The sequence below is a fragment of the Betta splendens genome, chromosome 17, assembly GCF_900634795.4.
Source record: "Betta splendens chromosome 17, fBetSpl5.4, whole genome shotgun sequence".
Taxonomy (NCBI): domain Eukaryota; kingdom Metazoa; phylum Chordata; class Actinopteri; order Anabantiformes; family Osphronemidae; genus Betta; species Betta splendens.
Genome location: NC_040897.2, coordinates 11508308 through 11531254, shown reverse-complemented (window position 1 = coordinate 11531254; position 22947 = coordinate 11508308). Strand labels below are relative to the sequence as shown.

General features: G+C 44.6%; 2 protein-coding genes and 1 long non-coding RNA gene across 3 annotated transcripts in view; 2 read left to right on the top strand and 1 right to left on the bottom strand.

The window, feature by feature from the left end:
- Positions 1 to 10269, top strand: part of pth1r (parathyroid hormone 1 receptor) — a 29398-nt gene extending 19129 nt beyond the window's left edge. The window contains exons 3-13 of the mRNA XM_029130738.3: positions 39 to 149; positions 291 to 409; positions 1461 to 1555; positions 3129 to 3312; positions 5242 to 5395; positions 5759 to 5819; positions 6379 to 6445; positions 6541 to 6635; positions 6747 to 6888; positions 7206 to 7247; positions 7341 to 10269. Of these exons, the coding sequence (XP_028986571.1) occupies positions 39 to 149; positions 291 to 409; positions 1461 to 1555; positions 3129 to 3312; positions 5242 to 5395; positions 5759 to 5819; positions 6379 to 6445; positions 6541 to 6635; positions 6747 to 6888; positions 7206 to 7247; positions 7341 to 7703 (1433 nt within the window). The 3' untranslated portion in view covers positions 7704 to 10269. The remainder of the gene's footprint in view (positions 1 to 38; positions 150 to 290; positions 410 to 1460; positions 1556 to 3128; positions 3313 to 5241; positions 5396 to 5758; positions 5820 to 6378; positions 6446 to 6540; positions 6636 to 6746; positions 6889 to 7205; positions 7248 to 7340) is intronic.
- Positions 10117 to 17138, bottom strand: tmie (transmembrane inner ear). Its single transcript, XM_029130749.2, has 4 exons — positions 16648 to 17138; positions 15195 to 15312; positions 14643 to 14792; positions 10117 to 10777 (listed from the first exon to the last, which is right to left on the bottom strand). Exons 1-4 carry the CDS (start codon positions 16753 to 16755, stop codon positions 10482 to 10484), a joined length of 672 nt encoding a protein of 223 aa, XP_028986582.1. The 5' UTR covers positions 16756 to 17138; the 3' UTR covers positions 10117 to 10481.
- On the top strand, positions 15251 to 22461 carry LOC114843911 (uncharacterized). The gene is made up of 3 exons (XR_005896886.2): positions 15251 to 15391; positions 19872 to 19998; positions 22216 to 22461. It is a non-coding gene; the product is annotated as an uncharacterized LOC114843911 (long non-coding RNA).
- The last annotated feature ends 486 nt before the right edge of the window (positions 22462 to 22947 follow it).

The window sequence follows — 22947 nt, the reverse complement described above, 5'->3', positions numbered from 1 at the left end:
AAAGTTTATTTATTTGACTGCTTCTTCTTCTCCTACAGATGGATACTGCTCCCCAGAATGGGATGGCATCGTTTGCTGGCCCGAGGGGCCTCCAGGAAGGCTTGTGTCCACTGCCTGTCCAGAGTACATCTATGACTTCAACCATAAAGGTGCGGGAAGAGGGTTGAGGGCCGCCTCCTCGACTCCCCCCATTCAAACTCAAGTTAACCAACGCGTTGCGATCATTTGACCGTGTTAGCGAAGCGCTGGCGAGTCCCCTTAATTAAAACGAGACGTGTGTTGGTGTCTAGGACTAGCATACCGGCGGTGTGACAACAACGGAACATGGGAACTGACCACATCCAACAAGACGTGGGCCAATTATAGCGAATGTGCGAAGTTCCTGTATGACAACAACGTCAATAAAGAGGTGAGATGCACCCCTTTTCCTTTTACATCTTCCCACATAATGATTAAGAGAAAAGGCTTCTTTGAATCTGCTGCCGGACTAAATGATCACAGTGGATGTTGAAGCCTTTTAGTCAACTATTCCACTATCGCAACCCCCCCCACCCCCCAAACCAATTAAAGTCCCCTTGAATGTGTAACACACTTTGCATCTGCTTTTTTAGTCATTAAGTGAATTAACCATTATTCATCATTTTCATGTTCACGCTAAAACTACAGACTAATGGGTGAATGTAGACACACAAGAACTGTTATGATGACCTAGAATAGGAGGCTTATAGTTGTTGAGGTAAAGGTCTCTCCAGTACTTAAGGTTGCCCATAGTTACGTCTTTGTCAGTGACAGGCATAAAATGAGACATCAGGGTTTACAATAAGGCTTAGAGGTGTTTTGAATGTTGGCTGTGAAAGACTTAAACTCGTTGGACTGCGATGTGGAGGACGTGGCTGTGACCTCATCGTGCCGCCCTTCGGTGTCTTTGTGACTGAGTGTTTATGTTGAGTGGCTCCCGAGGGAACCGTTGCAGTTAACGACAAATGCATGTGTGCGAATGAAAGCGCCGCCACGCCGCAGACGTTGCTCTGGCGCGTTAGCCTGATGCTAAATGCTAACAGCGGCGGAGCATCTGGTGCCCTGTCAACATGTCGGCTGGTGGCTCTCCTCGGCGCGTCCTCTGGCCGTGAGGTCACGTCCGGGAGGTCAAACCGGCCCGCCGTCACCCGCGTCATGTGCTGTTTCCATCAGTTACTCACAGGGACCGGAGAAACTTCTGTAACCAACTGGCAACGCATTTCCAAGCTTTTTAGTTTCAGGGAAGGAGCTGTCAGAAGAGCTGTCTCCTAATAAAAAAACGTGTTCTCTAAAGTAACGTGGTCCGGAAAACAAGCGATGAAATGTGTTAAATCAAGTGTCTCGTCAAATGTCTGTGGTGTCTGAAACATGAAGAAAAGCAAATACATGAGATGATGCAGCCCTTTACCTTCATCATTCTAACAAAGCCGCTCTCCCAACAGGAGGTCTTTCACCGCCTGTATCTCATCTACACCGTGGGCTACTCCATTTCCCTGGGCTCGCTCATGGTCGCCGTCATGATCCTGGGATATTTCCGGTGAGTCAGCCTGTCGTTCGCCTCCACCGGCAAATGCTCCCCGGGGGCAGAGATTCAGATTAGAGCGGCGGCGGGAGGGATCAAACGAGGGAGCGGGAATGTTGTGCGTGACATTTTATCGGTCGCAGGCACACGGCGAGGCCGATAACGCAGCGGCCTCATGAAAGACGAGGGGGCTTTATCGTGGCATCGAGCAGTCACCCTAGCGGCTTAATTAGGCACTGCACGATATTTGGTATTTCCGACGTCACCTTTGACTTTTACTTGGACTTGGCGGATTAAGCATCTCTTGCTCTGAGGAGACGTCTGCCCCCAGGCTGTGGAGCAGCACACGCCTCATTGTCTGACATTTAGATTCTTTGTTATTCGCAAGCTCATTTAGGGTTTTGGTGACAAACAACCAGTGCTGGACTATTGATTTTGTAATTCCATCCGTCATGGACAGATTACACTGCATCAGTCAATAAGGGCTGTGTGCACACGCTTACAGTAACCATAGCCCCTCTATCTGACCTGCCTGATTTAATGCTTAAAGGAAAATAAACCCCAGAACCAGGTTGAATTCATTTTTTGTATGGCTCTGATACATATATTTTTACAGTTAATTAACTTAGGGCCAGTTTGTCATTATTTACTTATTTGAGCGTATCGGGAACCTATGTACTGTAAAGGTGCTGTTCACTACGGAACGCTGTAGGAAAGCTCCCAACTGGCACCAGGAAATCTACGGGCCAAATGAGTTTAATAAGTTGTCCCAGGGGCCCGTCTGACATTCTGGCTGTGTGTTCTGGAGCGCTGCAGCCACGTCTCCGCTTCAGCATGTCAGCTCTCAGACAGGAGAGCCCGTGAATGTTTTCCAAGGAGAGGAAGGGGATATTTCACATTAGCAAATGTGTTCAATATTTTTCTCGAGGGAAATGTACACTGGATTCGTTTTTGCCCTTACAACAATCGCTCTCTGAGGGCACCCTGTCAAATATTGGGCTCCTTAATGAGGCTTTGGAGTAAAAAGCAATAATTAGTGCTGTGGACTCATTTCAGGATGCAGTAATTCTTCAGAATGTTGTGTTTTAAGTATAAGAAATACTGCTACCTATAAATTGACTTTTTGCTTGACGCTCTAATGGCGACGGCTTTGCAGCTATTGATCCAGCCTGATTCCAATAACAGAGCACAACCCCAGAGCCCACTTGACGGTAATAAGTCTTAGACAGGATGTTTTGAGAGGATTTTCCGTTTTTGACAGATAAAGTTGCGCTTGTCTGGAAGGAATCGCGCACGCGTCCCTCCACACATGCTTGCAATTTGGTTTTTACAGCTCACTTTGAGCCGAGCAATTTAATATTTGTGTGTTTCAAGCCGCTAAATCCCCAGAATGTTATAGTCAGCGTGGAGTTCAGCTGGCTTTAATTAGGATGAGTATTGTTTGTGTGTGTGAAAATGCTAAGCACACTTAGATGTGTTAGGTGTGCCAGCCCACACACACACACACACACACACACACACACACACACACACACACACACACACACACAACTTTTCACCTCTTGTCTGTTTTTATTTTTCTCTCCAGACGTTTGCACTGCACAAGGAACTACATCCACATGCACCTCTTTGTGTCCTACATGCTACGAGCTATAAGCATTTTCGTGAAGGATATCGTGCTCTATTCTGGATCATCTTTGGAGATGGAAAGAGTCACGGTGAAAGACCTCATGTCTATCACGGACATCTCACCAACCAACAGAGCAGAGCTTGTAAGTCAACCAGATAGCGCATGACACTAAGTACTACCTACAGTACCTGCACATACACTGTGTGAGCATCCAAGTAGCCGCTGGTATGTCATTCTACTCACTTTTGAGTTTTACGTATATAAAATTCACAAATACAGACAATTATTCATTGGCTTTTTACAACTAGAAAGTGATATTCTGCAAAAATACAGTATTTATTAGATAAATTTATCCTGTGGTTTCCAAAGTGAATTACACCTAAACGGCATAATTAAAGCAGAAGGAAAGTCACTTTGGGACACTTGTTTGTTTGTTCTAATGTAAATAAAATCTCTTTGAAGTTTTTTTAACATATGATCTCAAAACCAAGAACAAAAACGGTTATGATTTCGAGGCAGAATTTTGTTGCATATTATGTCTTCAGCATTATTTAGTCCACTTATCTGACTCTTTCCTTCCCTGTGTCTTTTATAAACTGTCTCTGCTCCTGAATGAATAATAATACAGTAATAACACAATTAACACGCAAGTAGCAGGAATGTGTCTAAATTTAAACATCAAAATGCAATTAGAAATATGCTCAATACCAAAAACCCCTGCTGTAGCTGAACAGAGCTTGTTAGAACACAAATAGAGGCAGAAAGCTACAGATGGCGATTAGAAGACTGGTTATCATTAAGGAGCCAGAGCCGAGCGGAAATAATAACCGCTCCACAATACAGCAGCGTGAGCTGAGGCCGGATAATAGTGAGGAGGCTGAATCGATGGCTGACTAAATCAGTGTGGGCCCCGAAGACTTCCTCACATTCTGTCAATACCACGGCCTAAACTGTAATACTGGATTATTATTTACTGCTGCTCAAACACAAATGATTTATATCAGGATCAAATGTCACTAAAGCGCATTTCTAGGATTCTCCACTGGACGCTGGCTAGTTGTTATTTGTTGATTTATTTTATTGTATTTCATCAGTAATTTGCATTGTGTGAGTTTTACTGTTTTCAGTGACAATCAGTGAAGCTCAGGGGAAATTCACATGCTCCACAGCGCAACTGAAACATGTAACTCCAGTTTACTGCCCTAGTACTTGTATCTTCTACGCGACAACAATATCAGGACTAAAGGTCTTTTTTGTGCCGTGTCAAACATGCGTATCATCTAAAATAAATCACATTTTAAAAACTCTGCCAGTTTTAAACTGCAACAGCTTTTTAAAGCATCTAGTAGCTGTAAAGATCATCCTTTATCCGATCATCAAATATCCGCAGAGTGTTTGATCCAGTTTGTTTAGCAGTTGTTTCATTTCCACTGAAATTCAATCATGCCTTGAGTCATTTAAAAGCATCTGGTCTCTTTTACAAACCTTTACAAACTCTGCATGAGGTCATTCATCAGGTTGAATGACTAAATTGTCGCATTTGCATCCTGTAAACAACTATTAACATGAAAGGGGGCGTTTCATTCGTAGCTTTCTATTTTATTCATTTATTTATTTATTTATTTATTTTGTGGAGCAATAAGCGCATAGCACCAATAGAGACTGGAGGAGATAGACTGGAGGTGTAAGACTGTGCTTCAGGGCTGGGATTACACAGGTAGAGCAAGAAATCCAGGTGGCGGCCGCGCTGCGCTGATCGATAGGAGCGAATCGCTTCCATCAGACACGCACAAGGCGAGGAATGGAAACATGTGACTGACGCGCTTTTTTTCCAAGGCAATTCATTTAATATTTGTGGAGGTGGTCCGTCCTCTGGCAGAGCAGGGGATAGGATGTGGGATTAGGACCGAGGAGATAAAATGAAGCCAAAGCAATAACAGGAGAGTAGAAATGACAGGAAGCGTGGTGACAACTTCACTGAGGTGCGGTGAACATTTCCAAGCTTTGATGCAGTTTTTTCATCGTTGGTTATTAATTAAAGTTTCTCTCTTTATCTGCTGCTTGCATTTAGATTGGCTGCAAGATGGTTGTGACCCTGTTCCTGTATTTCCTGGCAACCAATTACTACTGGATCCTTGTTGAGGGTCTCTACCTCCACAGCCTCATCTTCATGACCTTCTTCTCGGACAGAAAGTATTTGTGGGGATTTACTCTGATTGGGTGGGGTGAGTTCCACTTCACTGGCACCCTGTCTCCCTGAAGATAGCAGCAGCGTGATTAATGGTCTTAACAGCAAGCACATTAATGACATTAATTTAATAGCGGATGGTCTAATTAGCATGCAAAGTAGATTGAACAAAAAGAACGGGACGCTGCTTTGAAAGATTTGGCATAATAAGAAAACACATGAGTGAAAATGGGCTTTACGGCTCCTGCATTGTACACACTGTGCGTGTAGGCTACATAAGCACAGCGCATACAATGTGGATGCTGTGTCACCCCAATCGACCCAAATGAGTCATTATTAGCGGAGTCTCTTTGAATATTTTTGCCGAATTCATTTTAATATTGCTTTATTTCCTTTCCAGGGGTCCCAGCTATGTTCGTCGCACTCTGGGTAACCGTGAGGGCCATTTTCGCAGATTCAGCGTAAGTCCTTCATGATGCTGTAAACCTCCATACTTGCAGGGATCCTAAATCCAGTCTGCACCCGCCGGCCTCGTGCAGCACCGCTGTCGCCCTGAGAACCGGAGCTTAGAGCTTAGAGCTAAGCTGAAATCCAGCAGCGGTCCAGTAGAGCCCGGCCACACTTCCCTTCTCAGTCAGCGGGAGAACAGTACGAGTAATAACACGGCGTAATGGCACCGCAGGCGCTCGGCTAAAAATGAAATGTGTCATGGTGGTTCAAATCAACAGTATTTGCCCTTGCTGTCGCTAAAAGCACCGATTCTGCAGAGAGGATTATTCTCAGGTAACTGCAGCCTTCGTTACAGCTGCAGCCTGTGTTGCCTAGTGCCTTGTGCTCAACTACAAACATGTCGGGAAGGCGCTTAATGTGGGGCCCGGGTGTTATTAATTAGCTGATGAGGAAGAAATACCTGAAATGTCGCATGCACGTTTAATCTCAATAAAGCAGCTCGTGTCTAGAATAGACACTCCTTGCTTATCTCTCCTGATCCCGGCTTTTGTTGTTGTTCATCTCCTGCAGGTGTTGGGACTTAAGTGCATGGCATCTGAAATGGATCTATCAAGTGCCTATCCTGGTGGCTGTGGTGGTAAGTACGCGCTCGCCGCGTTTCACCGCACCGCTGCCGGATGCGACGCCTCGTCGTGTCTGCGGTGACGCTCGTGTCTTCTGTGTCCTCTCCAGGTTAATTTCCTCCTATTTCTGAACATCATTCGAGTCTTGGCAACTAAGCTGCGGGAAACGAATGCAGGGCGGTGTGACACAAGACAGCAGTACAGGTACAGTTACTGTAGCAGCATTATGCAAAATGACAATCTTCAATTTAATGTCACAGTTTTGGGGCCTAAGTATAAGTTGGCTGCGATCCCTCTGCTCCATCTCTGTTACAGGAAACTTTTAAAGTCCACGCTGGTGCTGATGCCACTGTTTGGTGTCCACTACATCATATTCAGCGCCATGCCTTATACACCGGTGTTTGAATTGCCCTGGCTGATCCAGATGCACTACGAGATGCTGTTTAACTCCTTCCAGGTAAAGCTGTTGCATTGGAAGTAGCAGACCGGCTCCTTTAGCTCTGAGGGTCCAGCATGAATAGGAATATGTGATGGGCCTTGGCTTAAACACGTCTGGGTCAAGAACAACACAGGAAGGACTCGGTTACCTAATAGTTGCTCATTCTCCAGGGAGTTGTTTGTGGTTCAGATCCTAATTAAGATAAAGAGGACGTGAGGCATGACTGATGATTTCAAATATCAAATTATGCAGCTGAAATGTCATGTGCACTTGAAAGATAACTGGCCTGGAAACTCACGGATGATACAAGTAAATGATTCTATTCTATTTTCCAGGGATTCTTAGTTGCAATCATATACTGCTTCTGCAACGGGGAGGTAAGGACTCTATTCTACTGCTTTATATTAAAAGCTCTCCCACTGAAGTTCCCACACATCCACAGTGTAAGTGCTGTCTGGTGTCTGTCTCAGGTGCAAGCTGAGATCAAGAAGTCCTGGAGCAGGAGGACTCTGGCTCTGGACTTCAAAAGAAAGGCTCGGAGCGGCAGCAACACGTACAGCTATGGACCTATGGTGTCGCACACCAGCGTGACCAACGTCACTGCCAGAGGGCCTCTGGCTCTTCACCTCACCACGCGGCTGGGACCCGCGCCCGTCAACGGGCACCGCAACCTCCCGGGCTACGTCAAGAACGGCTCCATCTCGGAGAACTCCATGCCTTCGTCGGCGCAGGAGCTCCACATGCCGGAGGAGGAGCCGCCGGGCAGCGCGCGGCCGTGCGAGGAGGAGAAACCCTCGCCCGTGGTGGAGGAGGAGAGGGAGACGGTCATGTGACCTCCAGGTGGAGACTGGAAGCGCCAGCGATACGGTCTCACGGCGGTGGGAACGGGACGGCGGCGAGAAGCCACGCCGCCGGTTTTTCTCCTGTGAACCCAGCGGGAGCGTGGCTCGCATGAGGCTCCGCATCACCTTTATGAGCCGGGTGCCTTTGGTGGAGGACTCAGGCAAAGGCCTTTGACTCTTTCAACAACTAAGCTCCACGGTGAATGTGTAAGAGGCTGGAAACGGACATATCTCAGCTCCACTGCCATACAGTAACTGTTCTCATTTTTTGTGTTTGCTTTGTTGGCAAATGTCCAATAAACTTATGTTAATCAGTTTCAGGAGGTACAGAGCAGCCTTAGTCGCCCGTGTAAAGCCAGAAGGAGTGAATCGTCAGGTCCAGTTCACTGTACTCACTTAAAAGAACTGCAACTGTTCGGAGGCATTGGCTCCAACTGTCTGGGACGTTATTGTTTCTGCGTTAACTTAAATCCACTTCAGTGTTAAAGGGAAGATACTCAGGTAATTGAAGTTGTGCACACCTCCGTTGGTGCACACATATTTTTTTATAGCTTTTAAAGTGGTGTTTCAGCCCGGTCACCACTTCTCTATAGGATTAGGAAGTCTTACACATGTACGGTTTCTCCTGTTTATATAGATCCGGTATTTGTGTCTTTAATTACAACAAAGTTCAAAAAACGCTCTAATGAATGTTTCGTGTTCAGGTTTTCTCACTTTCTTTGCGTTGGGGTTTAGTTGAGGCGCATTCATGGAAACCTGACAGGAATCCAGTCCTTTCCCCAGTGTTTTAAAAAGGGAGAGGCCTCGTTTAAATTCACACTGTGCAGGAATAGCGATCACACATTCCAGTAAAAGTTAATTAAAATAGGAATCTAATAAAAAGTCAAATTACCCTGGAATTCCAAGAGTGACAGATGTGAAGGAAAACCCGCAAATGGGTAACAGACAGTAGAAACGGACCAGTGTTATGCTGCTTTTTCATGTGTATATAAGTCACAATGTTTACAAAGATCTGATACACATTCTAATAGTGTTTATGTATAATAATATGTTATAAAGCAGTTTTAATGTAGATATGTTCCATGTGTGAATGTTTGCAGTATTGAATCTTGTAAATAGTCCTAAATCAAACTGGTGAAGACATTTACGTATGAGCATATGGGCATTTAAACCAGCAGTTCAGCATCCATGTGATATTTAATGCGCGGAACCTGCACTGTTGGCAGGTGAGGTCATAATGTGTTAAACCAAAGAGCATTGGTGTGATGTGCTGCCAGACAAGTGGTTTATTTTGCAGCATCTTAAGGAATGGAAAGCTAATGGTCTTTAAAACCTCCATTTGGATTTTGTTTTTCTTTTTGCTTAACCTGCGGTTTTTAGTTTTTAATTTGTCTTGGACTCGTATGTCTGATTTATGATCACCTGGGTTATATGAGAAGCAGCTCAATGGACTTTCGTCTCACATTCATTTAAATGACACCAAAGCTAATATTTGCCCGTCCTTCTATTAATGGTGTCTGCTTCTGACCACTTCACACTAAATGAACATTCATGCCTGTTGTCAGAGCCTTTACCTTCGTGCTGCTCAATATTGAGATTGATCCAGTTTGAGTCTTTCCAGCACAGTAGAGATTGAAGCCTTTTATCAAAGGACAGACCTGGTGATGTTCTGGTTTTATTCACATGGACAACAAATCCCATGAAAACTAAAGCTAGCAATTTGACTGTGTTGTCAAGCTTATTGTGCTGTACCGTAGCTCCCCAACAGTCATTAAAACTGCTGATGCCCTGGTTTAATACGTGTATCAATCCACTGCTAAAAATAGTCCCGAGCAAACGCATGATTTACTCTGTTTCAGTTTCATTTGCTCAGTGTTAACCTTAGTGCTCAGGTGGTTCTGACCTAATAAGTATTTACTGTTTAGCATGTCTTTAGTTTGTTAATAACTGAGAACAAAAGAGACATTGTGTGAACATATTAAAGATGTGTTTTGCAAACCTAGCAAGAAATTTTGAAATCTCCAAAAGCCTCGTTTAAACCAGACGACTTCCTGCAGTGAAGCATTTTGGTCTTTGGACCAAACCTGGACTTTTCTCTGGAGGCTGGTATTGACTGTGACTAGAGATGGAGTGGACTGACCACAGCAGTAATTACAGTTGGCTGCACGATGCAAAGCCTAAACAAAATCTCCTCACATCATTATAAGCGGTGATAAGTACCTTCCTCTATTTTAAAATATGTTTATCAAATTTTTATTCGAGCACTTTAATTACGTATAATACAACAGTTTATTCTGCTTGTAGAAATGATTGTACTATGAAAATGGAGTGTACAATACGCTGAGAATCATAGAGCTAATGTCATTGTTTTCAAATACCTCTCATGAAATTCGAAATGTGTTCATTGTCTTTTTTTTTATTTATCTTGTGCCACAACATACTCAGTGGCCTCGACATGGGTGTTGATGCTTTCGTGTTTTCTAAGGCCTCATAGGCTGCAGGGCCGTTGTAGATATCCATGTAAACTTGGAATAAAATAGGAAGATGTTTCCTGGTCTCCAGTGTTCAAGTGAATTGTGAGTAACTCAATAAATTCACACCGTTGCCGTACAGTACGTCTACTGTTGCAGTGTTCATACTGAATGCCAGTGCTGATTTCATACGCTGAAGTTTTGTGTTTATTTAAAATACAATACAAATTTTGCCTTAGATAAAAAAAAGTCAAAAATGTTGAAATGGTGAAAAATGTGTGTCCATGGAAGGCAGAGTTCACTTCTGAGCCTTCTTCGCTCCTGCTTTCGCGCCTCCTTTTCCTCCCCTCTCACCCTTTTCGTCTCTCTCCTTGTCTCCCCTCTCTCCAGATTTCTTCCCTTTCCCGTCGCCGTCCTCTTTCTTGGACGCGCCCCTCTCGCCCTTCTTCTTCGCCGAGGCGTCGTTGTCGTCTCCTTTCCCGTCTTTGGCACCCTTGCCCTCTTTCTTGCCCTCTTTGCTCTTCTTCTCTCCCTTGTCGCCGTCCACCTTCCCGGAGACCGTCGCCACCTCCTCCTTCTCCTCTGGTTTCACCGCTGAAAGAAAACAAACCAACGGGTTAAAAGGCTGCTGGGCCGCATCAGGTATCATCAAAGTCCTGCATTGGAGAGTTTAATCCAAAAGAATGCCCAGCTAAGTAGGTTGCACGTAATTAAGGCGCGTCTGTTACTCTCGCTTCTAATAAGTGTGGCCTATTTATTCTTTTAATGGAATTGTTTGAGGCAGTTTCTTGGTGGGAAGTGAGTCACAAACGCTCGTCGTTAGTTTGGCGAGTGCTGATAAAGAATGTTTTCCTCATTGTTCTGGAGGTGACATTGAGCACGCTGAGACTTACTGAGCTTCAAGTGAGTACACTGAGGTTGGGGAAAGACACAATTAAATAGTAAACACAGTAAAAAGGCTGTTTACAAAGGCATAAAGAAATAGTTGGACATCTTGGAGAATGAATAGACCCATACGCTTCTGTCACCTAAGTATGATGTGATGGCCAGCAGGCACGAGCTTGACATAAAGACTTGGAAAGTGGGAAGCAGCTGGGCTGGTTCTGCCTCAATATAACAAAACCCAGCTCTCCTAAAGCCCCACTGTTTCAACCATGCCAGACGATTATGGTCCTGAGAAGGATCCAGTGTAAAAAAAGCATCCTGGCTGAGACGTAGTTCAACTTATAACCCACAGATCGAACGTAAGTCAGCTCTAGAGGCGCTGTCGCTTTCTTATCTTTAGGCAGAGAAAACCGGAGTTTTGCTACTAAGCCACAGTAGGTGAAGCCCTCGAAAATAGAGCTGAAACAACAGGTCGTCATAACAGGCCCCAGGCACGAGTTAGCGAATTACACTTGACTGTGAAATAGATCCAGAGACGCGGGTGCGATTTTACACTTCATGCATTGTTTAAAAGCTGTGAAAATTGCTCAGGAAAAGGAAAAAGGCCAAACGGCGCTTCCTCCGTTTCTTTGCAACGCGAACACTTCCCCGGCGCTGCACAAAACCTGCAGAGGCGCTGGCTGCACAAACGAAGGTCAAGACGGCGACGGCAAACGCACCAAATGTCACATGCTGCCAGAGGGCGCCGGGCGTATTCTGATCCCGGGTTTGGTTGTATTGGGACTTAAAATAATCAGCCAACCATCAGAATGTTTGTGAAAAGACTTCCTTGTGTTGTGACTGTACTCTGCAGCTGTCCACTTCTCTCCGTGCTGCCCCCCCCCCCGTCCTCTTCTTTCTCCTTTTTTATAGCTTTGAGTCTAACGTTTAGAGAAAGCTGGACGGATAGTGACTAAAGATTTTGTCAGGATTGCTGATGGCTGAGATAGATGCAGTAATTAAATGTCTGTAGGTCTGATGCCTGCTTGTGTATGGAATAATAAGGTTTCCCCTGCAAAAGGCTTTTTGCTCCAAATAGCACATTATGCGATAAAACTGGCAATGAAAAAATCATCACACTTAATAAAATGTGATGTAGTAAAATAAATGTGTATATTTTGAGGAACAGAGCAGAGCCAGGCTGAATTCCTTTTTGCAAGTCCATCACCCATCGGTGGATGAGCGGTGAACCCTAAACAACCTCCTCCTCGCCGGCCGTTTTTCAGCTAGCAGCGACAGACGTGTCAGAAATGTGTCTGGGTTGTTGTAGCAGCTCCAACGCTGCGGTGACACAGAGGGCTGCTTATTTTCAGCTACTTGAAATGATGCACTTTGTGCTGGAGAGAAGCAGGTCTGGGGAGAGTTGATGGCCGGCGAGTGAAGGTGGCAAACAGCAGGAATTGATTCACAGCCTTTGTGTTTGGCTCAGAGTTTGTGTGAGGGAGGCAGAGACAGGAACGGAGGATGAAGGCTTGATGGAGCCTTGAACTTTTTCTCCCTGCTGTTTGTTTTTGTAGAAGATATTGACTGGAACTGACAACCGCTTCCTGTTTCATAGTTTGTTCCACATGAGTCCGATGGTGCAGTGAGGTGGAGCTCAAGTGCAGAAAAAAAATCACAATTACTGTACATGCACTTGCAAAAACATAACCCGGTCAATCAGTATGAATAACCATGTGCACGTGTAAGAGATTTACACGGACTACGTAGCTTCAGAACATTTGCTGCTGTTGTTCCTGATTGTTCCTGAGTGGTGCTGATTTGCATAATCAGATTTAAGTAGTACATTTTATTTTTACTGCTGCAGTACAGTCATATTTACTTGCTTTATTCTGCCTTCCTCCCATGAGAAAATGTGGTTTGTCAGATTGTCAGATTGTTATTGCATATTTCGTCTCAGTCAGCATAAAATGATTAGTGGGGATTTGCAATCATTTCCATGTTTGTTGCATATAAAGGCTGATCTCTTTTTTCTATTAACCCATTGTTGGCTTGTTTTTTTTTTTTCTTCTCCAATCAATCACATTCTGTAGTAACTACTCCTTCATAGGAGGAAGACGAACAAACACGTGTCTGTCTGTATTTAGAACCATTTATGACCTAGAATACAGCTAAGCAGTTGAGAGGCTTTGAGAGAAGGAAGAGAAGCAAGAAAAGAACATTTAATCTGATGCTGACATGCTCATCGTGTTTAATTAATAGTAGAAGGCAGTGTGTATAATTTTTCCATTATAGAAAACATGCAGACAGGGAAACAGACAGAGAGTAAATAGGTGTGTTTGTTGCAGCATTACAATCCACACTGATTACTGTAATAACAGCTTTTGTCTCTGAAATTCACTGAATCATCAAATTAATTGGTTTGGATGATATTTGCATACACATAAGTATGCGTGAAGCTCAATGTTTCCAAAAGAGCCTCAGTATTTGATGACAAATGGATATAGCTGAAGCTCTTCACTTCTTCAGAAGTAACTTTTTTTCTAATTAGAATGAAATTAGACCTTTGGAAATACATTAGGAAAGATTTTGACATGTCTATTAAGGCTTAAAAGTTTACAAAGAGCATCACAATATACACAAGTATAAACTACAAAAGTCCAGCTGCCTCACAAGGCAGCAAGACCTGCCTGCAAGAACGTGGGAAATTGTGCTCTATCGTTTCAAAACTGATGCAGATGAACAAGAGTGGTCTAACTGTAGATTAGGTGCTTCTCAGATGCGCGAGTGGAGATTTTAGTGATTTAGAAGAGCAGGAGATTTAGCAGAAGACGAGGAGAAGGAGGTCAGTCTGTCTCTGGCAAAGTGTGGGAGCTGGGATGCTCCTCGCTGACCCTCGATACTGAGAGCTGGCTGTTGGTAGCACTTGGAGTTGGGACCTGCTCAGAAACCGTCTGCACTGCAGAGGCGTCTGGAGAAGCTGGAGAACAGAACAGAACGGAACAGAACAGAACAGAACAGAACAGAACAGAACAGAACAGAACAGAACAGAATATAATGGAACAGAACAGAACAGAACAGAACAGAACAGAACAGAACAGAACAGAACAGAATAGAATAGAATAGAACAGAACAGAATAGAACAGAACACAACAGAACACAACAGAATAGAATAAAATAGAACAGAACAGAACAGAACAGAACAGAATAGAACAGAACAGAACACGTTTAATAGGATGCAGCAAAACCCAGAGCGGGTGAAGTAACAGGAGCAGACAGTGAAAGACTGAAGAATTCGGCCTGCGATGTGTAAACAGACAGTTGTCCTTTAGCCTGACTCTCAGAGTGAAGTCACACATTAACACCGGTGGAGTTCACTGAGGTTCACTGCAGTCGAGTTCAAACAGCTTTCAAACATTCGCCTCATCTTTGTTCCGTCGGAGCCGCAGCGTCTCAAGTTTCCCTGCGCGGCTTCAATCGGAGCATTAGTACGACGCGCGGAGCGATTCCAGCCGTCGGCACCGGAGTCGGACTCATTTAATATGTACACGTACTAGTCAGCTTCACTTTGGGAGGATATGAAGCGGGTACTCACATCCGGGGATCTCCGTCAGCTCATTCAGAGGTGGCACTGTCTCTAAGGTGTTGGCGTATTTCTTGGCGGCCTGTCTCTGCGCGTGTCGGGCCTCGATTTCCTTTTTGGTTCTCGGGATCCGACATTTGAATATACAACACAAAGTAATAACTGGGGGAGACAAAAAGAGGCGTGAGTTAGAAATGTGAGCATTTAATACATGTAGTGACACATCTTGTTAGGTGGTGGTGGTGGGGGGGGGGGCTCCCACGGGGAAGAGCTGCAGGCTATAGATGCATGTGTAGCAAAGTAGACTCCACAGTTTGTTAGTTGAGATTTAGAAACTGCTTTTTGCCACTGAAGTTAAGAAATGAAGCGGTGTTTACTAGTCAGGTGACTCGCTTCTGTAAACACAGGCGCGTTCCCGTCTTTTGTGACGGAGCGTTACTGTCGCTACTGTTGGTCTCAGTCTGAGTCATCGCTCTGTGGAGGCCAAATTCCTACAATGCGAGTCTTTGGCCGGCGGCTCTTTCTTCGCGTGCCAGGGGCGATTTGTGTTGAAGGTGCACTGACCAATTGCTAAAACGAACACGGAGAAGATGCCGATGACCTGCCATAACCGCAGCCCCCAGAAAACCACGGTCTCCGACGTGACGGGATCGGGCTTCTTCGGAGGATCTGTGGGCAAGAGCTGGGAGGAAACACTGGCATTAAAACATCTGGGAGAAGCTGAGGACGCGTGACCTTCATATCGAGGCACCAGTCAGTCGGTCTGTGACACTTTTCTCATTTTGGTGGTGATTGAATAATAATAATAAGTGTAAGAGTGGCTGTTTGTGTCTTTGTGTTCGATCAGAGCCACGTCATGAGTCAATGTGAGGATTCTGCCTGTGTGCTGTGCTTCGACCTTTGGATTGGACGATAAGGTTGTTTTAGAAAGCGTGCACTTTAGACAATGAAGCAACAATAGGTCCGAAAATGGACTTTTATTAAATTAGCTGCCATTTGCGGTAACACTAGTAGAAAACGGCTTTAAAAATACCCCAGTGATACAATAAAGAAACCATTTAACAATGCATCAAACAACAATTTAGACGTCAGTTTTGAGTAAAAATAACTTCTGCATAATGGAAACTATTCAATGCAACGTTTTGAACAGATGGCACCAACGTAGCCGAGTCATACTGTCATATATGGCGAAAATCACCGACAACTGGCCAACACGCCAGCTGTGCTCAGGGCGTCCAAACTGGTCGTGTGCCAAGGAGGTCACGCGAGGGCTGCAATAGTGTAAATGATCTGAGTGAATGTTCTCTGGCTGCTTTAAAGTGATGCTGTGACGCTACAGTGAGTCTGTGTATGAGGGCGGATTAGTGGCTATAAGCCTTAAATTTTCTTCTGGAAGGATGAACTCAGAGCCACGCTGACCTCAGGTCAACTCATGTTACGTTACAGTGTTGCCAAAAGTTGCAAAAAAAATGTTTGTACAGACACAAATGCAGCTTTTCTCTGAACTGCAGCAGGAGGATTATGGAAGCAACGCTATGTCTCAGGACGCTGTATATCAACAGAGCCCCGATCTGCAGCTGGGACGAAACTCTGGCACGGACGTCTGTGGCTGAAAGAGGATTTACGCAGATGTGTGCTCACATTCTGTTTGCAAGGGTTTCGCAGGTTAAGAGCGATCACCTGACGTTTCAAGCATGTTTCAAGCGTTAAACCCCTAAAACGGAGCATGCATGGTTATGGTATTCAGCCCAAAAGCACAAAAACAAGTTGCAGGAGCTGCTGGCAGACACACACACACACACACACACACACACACACACACGCACGTGTGGACTCGGCAATTTCTGCAATTCCCACGTAACATATGGAGCTTCCGCACATGATTAGTCACATCTCGTCAAGCAAAACCGGCGAATGGGGCAACAAGTCCGGAGACAAACACGGCCCACGCAAAGCGGCCATGGCAGCGTAAACCTGAGGAACCTGTGGAGGGTGTGATGGAGTTCCAGGCTCTTACCTCGGGATCCGGGACCTGAGCGGAGACGGAGGACAAGCACTGAGTGAGCAGCACAGCTCCCCAGCCCTGCAGCAGCAGCCGAGGGCACGCGGGCGCATCCCCAGCCATTCTGCGGCCACCCTGCCCCCTCTCCCCCTGTCTGCCTGCCCTACTGGCGCCGTACGCGAGCCAGGACCGCTCTCCCGGGCTGATTAATGGTGGCTACGGCGCTGACGGCTTCCGCCCATCCCCGGCTCTCCGCCGCCACGCTTCTCTATCTTTTCCCCTCTTCCACACCCGCTCTGCAAGAATCCACCGGCACACGCAGGCACCACTGCAGCCAACTGTGGACGGCTCCGGTACCAGGAGGGAGCCAGCCCCGCAGTTAGGCTCCATGAATTAATTAATAGAGCTGGTGTGCTTTACAGCCGGCTCATGCTGCCGGGGACGCAGAGGGAACACACAGCAGGGGGGATGGGCAGGACTCACCACAGCCACGGCCTGCACACGGCTGGGGAACGCGCCGTCATCTTTATTAGCTCAGAATGCGGGAGTGAAGCCGTGAGTGTGAGATGACGTGATGCGGAAAAGCAAGCTGTCGCCATATGTGAACAGAATCAAATGAAAGCACCAGGAAACGCTGGAGCGAAGCACAAATACTTGTTAAGATGTCGACTCTATCTTGGTTACACATTCAGCACTGGGATGTCTTTGATGATGATACTAAAGGTCCAGGATAGATGCTTCCACCCTGTTCCTGTCGGGTGCTGGATCTAATGACTCTGCACCACAAGTTTCCTAAAGCAATTTCCTTGAACGTCAAACTAATTATTTGAAATAATCATGGCTCTTATAGATCTTCATCTCTGGACAGCTGTTTTTCACCGTGCTGTATTTTCATTACTAATTGAACATATTGACAGTCTGGGTTTGGATCAATGAGCCAATCGCAGCCTCTAATTTGCCACCGATGGACAATTTTCATGTCTTAATTCAGACATTTTCACATAAAATGAAAAGTATTGGAAAGTATTGTAAAGATTTTTACTGGAGCTTTTCTGAATGAACTATCATCAGACCTTAAAGGCCTCAACAAGACATTTCATGTGTCAGAGTGGATTTTGTGTCATTATCATTACATTTGCTCAACCTTTACTTGGTCCAGAGTGAGGTTTTAATTAACACTGATGACACGTCTTGTCATCAATGATTTTCCCTCCAGAGAAGTACAAAAGGAAACACTCATTAATCGCCATGGAAACGAGGCCACTATGCATTGTGTGCATTGACTGGAACACAAACTTAGCATGTGGTATGGAGATCGCTCCAATCCGACTTCCCTGATGATGATGAATGATGATGATGATGATGAAGTACGCCAGGAGCCTGCAGCCTCACTTTCGGTGCTAATGAGAACCCTAGTCCTCATCATCAGTCAGAAATAGCTCCCAGTGATTGGTTATTGTCAGAGGTGTTCAATGCAATCACGATATCTGAGCCTCATTAGCTAGAACCTGTTCAATGGGTGACGTATTTACTCTGGAACACTTGTCATTAACTCTTCTGGTTTTTCTAAGCGATTTTCATGAAAGTCTGTGGAGCCTGATGTGTTTTTGTTATATAGCAGTGGGGCGTCTTTAAAATTGTTATACCATGACACTCGCCTGATATTATTCTATCAGTCAGAGTAAAGTTGAGGCCAATTCGCCCCCCTCTGAAAACAATTATCATAATCTGCTTTAACCAAGGTCAATCATGCCACATTATGTAACGGGAATATTTTAACTGCGAAGAGCCTTGTGAAGTCACTCCTTCATTTCACTGAGTGCACCACTTTACTCAGCACCCCCCCCCCCCTCCAATTTTTAAGAAAAAATTTGTTAATAGAAATAAGTTTTACTGTTTCCTACTGTAGACTCTTACAGTATCCAATAAAAATACAGAGCTCAGCAGCCTTTAAGGATGTTATTTTGATTTCGTGGCAGCAGGAGGTAGTGCACTTGTTTCCTGTGTGGCTTTGATCATCTCTTATCCGGTGCAGAGCTGCGGTGCCAGGTTCCCGTGCCGTAGGTTGGGGCACTTTGGTGAAAGGACTGAAGGCGAAGTACAGTCAGTGCTGTGGCTTCCTAAGCAGGCACACTGCATTGCGTGTCCAGGTCAGGTCATCTGGACGACGTTCGTGTCCTAGAAACTAGAAAAGGTTGACGCTTCCTCGAGCTTTTGCCCTTTTATCTCCAACGGCCATAGTAAAAGCAGAACTGGAACGCATAGATGTTATAACCCATATCTAATGAAGCAGCTTCCGTTTTTTTAAACAGAGGTGAGGTAGCGTGTTCCCTGAAAAAAGAAAAGATTACTTCTGACTCTGACAGAACATGGAGAGAGATTTAATTTAGAGTGTGAAAATTTCTCCACCGTTGGGGGAGAATGGTGAGGACAAGTCATACGCTGGGACTGACAGCTAGGTTACCACAGTGATTGGAGGGAGAAATCAGCTTTTGGTGGCAGCGCATGTGGAGCACAGACTGTTGGACGCGACGAGTTTTAGAAAGGAGGCTGTCACCGTTTCAGACTCAGTTTGCCTTCATTCACTTTAGATTATTGTCTCAAAATACTGGTATATTCTGCATTAGTGTCATGATGATGCGTTCGAGATAGATAAAAACATGAACATTTACTTGGCTACAGACAAGTATAGAGCTACTGTTGCATTATTGCATTCATCATTATGCTCACTTTGCTTTACAACCTGGAGGTGTATTCACAATGGGGTCGTCAGAATGAACTGTGCTGTCCTGAATACACACACTCTGCACGAAGCTGCTTGTGGCAGATTGACTGTACTATATAATGCATGTGTAATTGGAATTCGTAGCCTTAGGCTGCACCCTTGCAGGACAAAAGTGCAATTAACCACATCGCCATCTAGTGAAACGGCTTATATTTAAAACTGCTGAAATAAACACAATTACTTAAAATTCTGCAGATCTGCAGGTCTAAGTTTCTGTATGAATTCATACCATGGCTTCAGCACTGTCCCACTAAAGGTGAAAGGTTATCATTTCAGCTCCACTTACTGTAAATGAGCACATTAGAATTCCGCTGTTTATTTTCTTTCCATTACATGTAAATGAGGGGCACCAGGAGATGAATGGACTCATAGAGGCACAAACCGTTTTCTGGCCTGAGTAAAGTTCACAGATCCCTCATATGCCGATGTCTAACTTTAACCTCTGCGTTCGCAGCGCCCGCTGTTTACTTTAGTTTCTGGATGCAGTCAATGGTCGGCAGGAAGCATTGGTCCAGAACGAGGGAATACCTCTGAGGAGAACGATGGAGAAAGGAGTCATTCAAACCTGGAATGACAAATAGGTGAGGTTGTTTACGTATGCTGTGTTTACATAAGTTTGTGTTTGGTTTGGTGGGTTATTGGGCATTTTGGAATAAATCTACACCTTTCTGCGTAATACAGCTACCTAAAACAATATTAAAATTGTTTGCTGAAGAGTAATTTATTTGGAAGTGATGACACTCTTTAATGACTGGAGTCAGCCGGCGCAGTCATGTTAATACGCGGCAACACTGGGTTTAGTGACTTGGGTGTTAAACAGCAATTAGACATTGGCCTTTTTTCTATAAAACACCACATTTTAAAATCAAAAGCCCCAGAGTAAGATTATGGGAAATAGTCCAGAGGATATATTCAAAAACATGCAGCTTTGTTTTCATATGAAACTGCGTTATAGCCAATTAAAAGCAAAAATTATTAAGTTAAACATTTTTCCTGGAAGTGGACGCAGGTTTGGACCGTGACGAGTATTTGCTCCACCAACATCCTTTCTGACGCACGTTGCTGCATTTGATAGATATTCGTCAAAGTGCAGAGCGGAGACACGCGGCCGTTGATATCGCCGCTGTTCCTCCAGTCACACATCTGACTGGCTCACATTAAAGGAGGATCCAACACAAGCTGCTTTCTGTAACTGCGGGCATAAAGGCTTTCTTCATCATGTCCGAACTCTGATATTTTTGTCTTGTGGCACTTTCTCACTCGGTCCAATGGGGACCTGCCAATCTCCCACAGGGTCCTGGAAGACATAGTGCGGTATTTGAAGCAGCACACTAACTCAGCCATGGTTTTAAATTAAGCGTGATGTGCAGGGGAAGGAGAGGGAGGGGACGGGGGGTTGCTGCTGAAATCCTTTTGGCTACATGGGAAGAAAATATCTTGGACATCAGTATGAACGTTATAGTATGAATATAGGGTCCACTCCCACCGAGTCGCGCATATCGACACTGCCACTGAATTAAAGGTCTCAGATCACATGCAGCACACGTGTGTGACGTGCTCTGGGGAGTACATAGACGATTACACTGTGGGTTTGTGCAGCTCGAGTTTGAATCCATTTTCAACCACTATTCCCACATAGCTGGTTTCAAGTCAGAAATGATTAGCAGTAATATTGGACACGGGTATTGACACGTTTGGGACCTTAACTGAGGTGTTTACTATTTGGATTGGCCTTACACACATTTACATACAACCACGCCGTGCCAAAAATAACGAAAAGCAAAAGTCAAGCCAGGAAAGTAAACAACAATTCAGATGTTTGGTGAAGATTTTGTCATATTTTTATTGATTTGTCAAAAATTCAATAGCTGACATTTTTCCTACAGGTACAAACAACTGAAATGCACATAATGTTATCAGTGGAGAAAAAGACATAGATTGATCTAAAAAAATGTGAGCGTGACATTTATAAAACAAGGAGAGCAGATAGAAAACCAGATGGAGCTGCGCTGTTAACATTAAAGATTTCTTCTTCTTTCGTGTGTGATGCCAAAGTAATCAGCTAGCTAAACTGAAGACACCCGAACGCACCAGCAGACACGGCAAAGTATCTTCAAGCGCTCAATTAAAGAAAAAGGCAAAGATCCAAATGAGGTTTGTGTGGCAGATGAAAACAGTGTGATTCCTGCAGGCTGCTGTTTGTCACATGTGACAGGCGACGGTGGGGTTCAGTTGGACGTGAGGGTGAGCAGGGACCGGCCAGTTCCCCTGGTTAGTGTCTTGTCTGGTCTGTCACAGACCCTGCAGAAAAACATGCTTGACTTCTCTCATCACGTCACTGCAGACCCGTGCGTTCGTGGCAGAGAGTGCTCTTCAGCCAGGCCTTCGGCACGTCCGTTACCTCCAGAATCAGCGTCCAGGAGACCGCATTTAAGAGCAATGCCCCAAACCTGGCGCTTACATTAGGCCCTGTCCATGGGCAGTGTTTCTGCACAGGTGTATCATTAGTTCTGGCAGATGGGAAAAAAACTATTTTGTCAGTGTTAGAAATAAAGTGTTTACACAAGTCAGCCAACTCCTTGTAAGGTGCTCAGCCTGTACACAGCTCAGCTCCTGAAGGGCAGACTGACAGTCACAAGACAGACAGGGGGAAAACTGAGCATCTTTAAACAGCAAATATCAGGAATCTGCCTGACACTGTCACACGACACTGTCACCGAGACCTGGTTTACTACAGTGTAGTTCTACCCACGCTGCCGACACAATGTTTACTTTGAATCTAAATTTGTCTCCTCCAGCTGCAGCTCTACGTTTGCCATCCCACTCCTCCCGCTGCCTCTGTTCTGCCTCCAAACACCCCTGGTTAATGTCTTTCACTATTTTTATTTAATGTTTCATTTAAACATGAAAGCTATTTGGTTACATTATAGATGCACTAATGAAGCTTTAAATGACTACAGACATGCAAATATACAAATGTAATATTTTATTGTTTATTTTACTCCTAATTATGTTTGGATTAAAAATACACTTTTCTTTGATTTTTGCTATCCCTGGATCACCTTCTGGAGTTTAATGCAATGTTCTAATAACTGACTAAGGCGTTAAAGCTAAAAGAAAAACTGAAAAACATCCCTGAGTCAGGGTCAGACTAAATAACTAAATAAAATGAACAATACGAAGTGACTGAGACATTTTTGTAATGTTCACAAAAGCAATAATAAGTGTCCATGACCTTCAAATAGTCATCTAAATTAACACGTGTTTTGGTTTAACTTTGCAATTTTCACTCATACCTTTAAAAAAACGGAATTCTGGTGATTGTGATGCACACAAACCTCACAGTTGGCAAATACAAATCAAACATCTAAAAAGGTTCAGTGTTCCTTGTGTGAAGCACATCACTGAATCACTGGAGCACTGCACACAAACCTTGCAAGCGAACTGTATCCGACCTCTGTACAAACACTGCCATACCTCATACTAGAACTCATCACTACAATGATGCTACTAATGATGATACTAACACC